At 54.8% G+C, this 5,641-nt stretch overlaps 2 protein-coding genes across 2 annotated transcripts; both read left to right on the top strand.

Annotated features, from left to right (window-relative positions):
* The first annotated feature begins 1,447 nt into the window (after nucleotides 1-1,447).
* LOC119447964 (uncharacterized) lies at nucleotides 1,448-2,755 on the top strand. The gene is made up of 2 exons (XM_037711518.1): nucleotides 1,448-2,172; nucleotides 2,263-2,755. Exons 1-2 carry the CDS (start codon nucleotides 1,448-1,450, stop codon nucleotides 2,753-2,755), a joined length of 1,218 nt encoding a protein of 405 aa, XP_037567446.1.
* A 140-nt stretch (nucleotides 2,756-2,895) lies between these two features.
* Nucleotides 2,896-3,270, top strand: LOC119447948 (uncharacterized). Its single transcript, XM_037711517.1, has one exon. The coding sequence runs from the start codon at nucleotides 2,896-2,898 to the stop codon at nucleotides 3,268-3,270; it is 375 nt and encodes a 124-aa protein (XP_037567445.1).
* Nucleotides 3,271-5,641: the final 2,371 nt, after the last annotated feature.

Here is a 5,641-nt window from a genome sequence, read left to right as displayed (position 1 = left end):
CCTGGCCGCCAAGCGAATCGGCAAATCGACCACTATTATCATCGCCTTCGACGGCCTCAAAGTTCCCACCCTGGTGCGCTATGGAGAAACCCTCTTCAGATGCACCCTATACAGGAAACAAATCGACATATGCCTCCAATTCTGCAGACTGGGCCACCGAATGGACGTCTGCCCCAACCCCCAAAACAAGGTTTGCTGAGGCTGCGGCGCCCGAAACCCAAACCAAGAAAACCAGTGCACTCCCTGCTGCGACCTATGTGGGGAAGCGCACCCTACGGCAGACAAGACATGCAAAGCAAGATTCAAGATGCCCTACATCGTGAAAAGAAGAAGATGGGAACAACGGATCCAAGCCGAAGAGCAGGCAGCCATGGAGGCCGCCGCCACCGTGCCCACCGGGCCATCGCGGAGTCGCTCCCGATCCCGAGGCCGGTCCAGTTCTCGGGGCCGCTCCAGATCCAGGGGCCGCTCCGGATCCAGGGGCCGCTCCGGATCCAGGGGCCGCTCCGGATCCAGGGGCCGCTCCGGATCCAGGGGCCGCTCCGGATCCAGGGGGAGGACCCGCAGCCGCACCCCCGGAAAGCGAAGGGGGAACTCTAGGTCCAGGCCGGCCAACGCTACCGAAAAGGTGAGCTGGGCAGACGTGGTTAAGGGCTCACCAAAGCGGGGTGTCTCGGGGCACTCTACACCCCAACATAACAACACTAGCTACGATAACATTAGCGAATTAGAACACGAATCCATCGGGCAACTGAGGCGCGAAAACGCTACACTTAGACACCTCGTCCAGCATCTAACTAAGGAGGTCCAAGACCTCAAAAAAGAGCACAGACAACCGCTAGAGAGGCCGGTCAACGCGCCGGTCGCCGAACTACCCGAGGTCGACCACCAACCGGCCGCGAAGAAACGGGCAGTACACCCACAGCAGGAAAACTTGCCGGTCGCCGACCTACCCGAAGTCGACCACCAACCGGCCGCGAAGAAACGGGCAGTACAGCCACAGCAGGAAAGCAGCAGGGTAGCCCACGCCCGCTCGGAAATCAGGCATGTTCACCGAAATAGAGAAGACAGTCAGCAGTATCCTGACGGCCGTCGCCGGCCTCACCGACAGAGTAATTCGCATCGAAGTAGTAGTAGGGCTCACACCACCACGGTGCCACCACAGGGACAACTGGGCCCACACTCGAATTCAGACATATTCATGGACGAGCTCCCCCAAACTAACAAAGCCGGATCGGCCAAGGCCAAATCACTGACACAACATGGATCCAAACCGTAAAAAATTCATAGTGTGGCAGTGGAGCTGCCGAGGGCTTGGTAAAAAAAGGCTGTCTTCCAACAACACGTCAGAACCACACAACACAAACCGGACGTAATCCTACTTCAGGAAACGGCGGGGTCGCAGGCTTCGCTCCCGGGATACCGCGACGTGCCGCCCTCGGCACCGATGGACAGGGGGGTAACAACCCTGATCAGAAAAGGTCTCGTCGCCGTACGACACGATATACAGGGAGTCAACCTGGATTACCTGTTCATAGATGTCATCCCACAAAGGCATCGCAAATACCGCATATTCATCCTTAACTTATATAGCAACCCGTCCAAAACGCGAGAGAGATTCTTGCTGCTGCTCAAGAAAGCCACCACCCTCGCGGGCCCACACCCGCTCCTGATAGGCGGGGACTTCAACGCCCCGCACCCGGCGTGGGGCTATGGCCACGCCACGGTCAAGGGCAAGCACCTCTGGCAAGACTCACAAGACCTAGGCCTCACGATCATCACGGACCCCAGCACTCCCACAAGAATGTGGTGTCTCGGGATACCGAGTTGCCCAACGGACCTCACCATGGTCAAAAACATCAAGAACGCAAAGTGGCAAAATACGACAACCGACCTGGGCAGCGACCACATGATTATAGAAATCAAAATCCTGACCCTCGGGGGGACCTCCCCACTGACCAGAAGCTTCGTACTCACGGACTGGGACAAGTTCCGCAGACAGAGAGACGCGGCCCAAAACGACGAGCGGATCACCGACATCGACTCATGGACCGCAGAACTGATCAATGACGTCGTAAGAGCCACACAGACCATCACCACCGAGATCGAAACCGAGAAGATGGACAGCCGCCTAGCCCACCTCAACGAGGCAAAAACTTCCATTCTAAACCGGTGAAAAGGCCAGCGACTCAGCCGCAAGCTAAGGAAAAAAGTTGCCGATCTCAACCGAGAGATCGAAGAGCACTGTCAAACGCTGAGCAGGCAACAATGGGACGAGGTCTGCAACGCCGTCGACGGCCAACTTCACAACGGCCAGACTTGGAAGCTCCTCAAGCGCCTCCTAGATGAAACCAAGAGTAAATCCAACCAACGAGACAACCTGCGCAGGCTCCTCTACACGGAGATAAACGCAACGGACCGAAACAGCGTCATCCAAATACTGATAAACAAATACCTACCTCAAAAATTCACAGTCCAGCAACTGGACTATCGGGGTGAGCCGAACCCCACCCTAGACGAACCCTTCAGCATGGTCGAAATCAGAACGGCGCTGCACGGACTCAACGGCAAATCCGCGCCGGGGCCAGACAGAATCACAAATAAATCCTTCAGAAACCTAGACGACATGTCCATCGACAAGCTAACCGAGTTCATCAACGGTTGCTGGAAAGAAGGCAATATCCCACTCCAATGGAAGACATCCAAGGTCATCCTCATTCCCAAACCGGAAAACCCCCGAGCCTCGAAAACCTAAGACCGATCTCGCTGACGTCTTGCGTCGGGAAGGTCATGGAACACGCCTTCCTCAACCGCATAAATGCACACCTTGAGAAGACACACGCCTATCCACACACCATGATTGGTTTCCGCGCTCACCTCTCCACACAGGACGCCATGCTACAGCTCAAGGAACAGATCCTAGACGACCGAACCCGGGGCACCAAGGCGATCCTCGGCCTCGATCTAGAAAAAGCGTTCGACAACGTGGCGCGCTCCGCCATCCTAGACCAAATTTCAAACCTGAACCTGGGCGTCCGAGCATACAACTACATCAGGGACTTCCTCACGGACCGAAAGGCCACGCTCATTGCCGGAGACATGGAAACGGAAGAACTGAACACGGGCAGCGAGGAAACGCCGCAGGGCTCGGTCACATCCCCCCTGGTCTTCAACCTCGTGATGCTCGACCTCCCACGGAAGCTACAAAAAGTACATGCCGTCCACCATACCATCTACGCGGATGACATCACGATCGGGACTAGTAACTGAAGCAACGGACAAATAGAGATCAAACTGCAAGAATCCGTCCGCAAGGTAGAACAGTTCCTCGCGGGGACGGGCCTGCGATTATCCCCCGGAAAGTCGGAACTCCTGCCATACCGTCCCACCCTCAAGGGCAGACCGCCCAAGGGATACGGCAGACCGACACAACACGAAGAAATCAAAATCCACACACAGAAAGGGATCGAAATTCCAAGGGTACGCAAGATCAAGGTCCTAGGTATGCTCATCGAAACGAACGGAGTTAATGGCGAGACTGTCAATAAACTAACGACCAAGGTCAGCAACGCCATGCGCCTAATCCGGTGGATCACAAACAGAAGAAATGGCATGAGAGAGGAAAGCACCATCAGGCTCATCCACGCTTTCGCCATCAACCATATTGCCTACGTGGCGGCCTTTGACAACTGGTCAACTAGCGAAAAAAACAAGATTAACGTGCTCATCCGAAGGACGTTTAAGCTTGCCCTCGGCGTCCCGGACTCCGCCAGTATGGAACTCCTGCTCGAGCTAGGACTGCACAACACGCTCGAGGAGAAAGCCGAAGCACAACGCATATCTCAGCTCGAAAGATTAACAGAGACCGACACGGGCCGATACATCCTCGATCGACTGGGCATCACGTACCACAAACAACACGGACACAAAGCGCAAATACCCAAGGAAATCCGAGAAACCATACACGTTGCAGCCATCCATCGGAACGTCCACCCTGACTTCAACAAAGGTCGCAGATTAGCAAGAGCCAAAACCCTCCTCCGATCGTACGGAAGGGAAACCGACGCCCGCCTCGTTGGCACCGTGGAACACCCCGATGACAGACGCTTCACTGCAGCAGTAATAGACACCAACTCCATAACTGCCAACGTGTGTAGCGTCGAAACCCAACATGCAGAGGAAGCCGAAGAGGTAGCCATTGTCCTGGCCCTGTCGAATCCGGATTGCAATACCGTCCTGAGCGACTCCCAGGCGGCGGTGAGAAACTTTGCCAAAGGACGCATTTCTCCTAAAGCCATCAACATTCTTAAGAGAATACGCACCTCCAAGGACCACCCGAGTCGTATCGTATGGTTCCCCGCCCACGTCCACACGGGTGACCAGGCACCCCCGAACCTCAACGAGGTAGCCCACCGCAGAGCGCGAGAGCTGACGGACCGCGCCCGGCCGGCCTCTCGGGAAGACCCCCGAAACGAACGAGACAGACTGACCACATACATCGCCATTACAAAGATGTACCAACAAGCCGGAAGAGTATTCCCACCACCACACAAAGACCTAAACAGGGCACACGCAGTGGCCCTACGTCAACTGCAAACAAAAACCTTCCCGAACCCGTTTCACCTCAAACGGATGTTCCCCGAAGTACACAAAGAAGACACATGCAAGATATGCAAACAGGAAACAGCTACACTCAAACACATGCTATGGGAATGTAACGCCTAACACAAAAACGAATTAAACTCCGAGACCCTATCGCTGAGGTGGGCCGCCGCTCTGCGCAGCTCCAACCTCGGCGACCAACTCTGGGCTGTCCAGCAGGCCCGCTAGGCGGCGCTGAGACAAGATCTCGACGTCCCGTCATGGGAGACCTGAGCCCGGGTCGTCAAAACTGCAGGACAATTCAATAAAGTTATTACCATCCATCCATTCTCGCATACTTGGCCCACTTCCTCATGTTTGGATTCTCATCTCTGAGGAGGATCCGATCTTACGTCCAACCTATCGAAATGAATCTCGAATGTAAGCACGAACAAAAATTCATCTAGCAGGAGAAGGAAAATGGCAATAAAGCTTCGCGCGAGATACGTGTAGTAGGTCGAAAGCTGTGCCCGACGCGATATTTCATCCAGAATTAAGACATGGCCATGAACACACTAGGGCGTGTCATCCACCCGTGCTTCCCTTCTTTCATGTCGGCGTCACGATCGCCCGACGGCCCCAATCCTATGTTATTGCTGTCCCTTCCTGAGCATAGCCATGCTAGTACAGGTACTGTGAAAAACCCACTACTCCCATCTTCATCCCGATGCCCTGGCATCGGGTGCATAACGGTCAAGTATAAACCGCATGCACGCGATCTTGCGAGCGACAGCGACGAGCGACGCCATGGAGATGGCTGTCGCGTTCGCTCGTCGCCTACAAGTCGTACGGCATGCGAGCGACGACTTTAAGCGACGTCTCCCCGGTGTTGCCGGTATGAGGGCAGCAAATACACGCCGAAACTGGCCTGACGCGTGATTTATTAATTTAAGTGGATGTGTTTTACTGTAAAGAGCAGCATAAATATTTCTAAAGATCTTGCACTAGGTTGTTATCCTTGCATGCATCAAAATTAAGTCATTTGCTCGTTCTTGCGACA

This window comes from Dermacentor silvarum, chromosome 1 (genome assembly GCF_013339745.2).
Source record: "Dermacentor silvarum isolate Dsil-2018 chromosome 1, BIME_Dsil_1.4, whole genome shotgun sequence".
NCBI classification, from domain to species: domain Eukaryota; kingdom Metazoa; phylum Arthropoda; class Arachnida; order Ixodida; family Ixodidae; genus Dermacentor; species Dermacentor silvarum.
Note: the sequence above shows the minus strand (reverse complement) of the source record. Positions and strands in the feature narration are given on the sequence as shown.

Excerpts from the sequence above, each read along its gene's own strand:
- LOC119447964 (XM_037711518.1), top strand. The coding sequence starts at position 1,448 with ATGGACAGGGGGGTAACAACCCTGATCAGAAAAGGTCTCGTCGCCGTA. Across the intron at positions 2,173-2,262 it reads AAAACTTCCATTCTAAACCG|GCAACAATGGGACGAGGTCT; the intron begins GTGAAAAGGCCA and ends AACGCTGAGCAG.
- LOC119447948 (XM_037711517.1), top strand. The coding sequence starts at position 2,896 with ATGCTACAGCTCAAGGAACAGATCCTAGACGACCGAACCCGGGGCACC.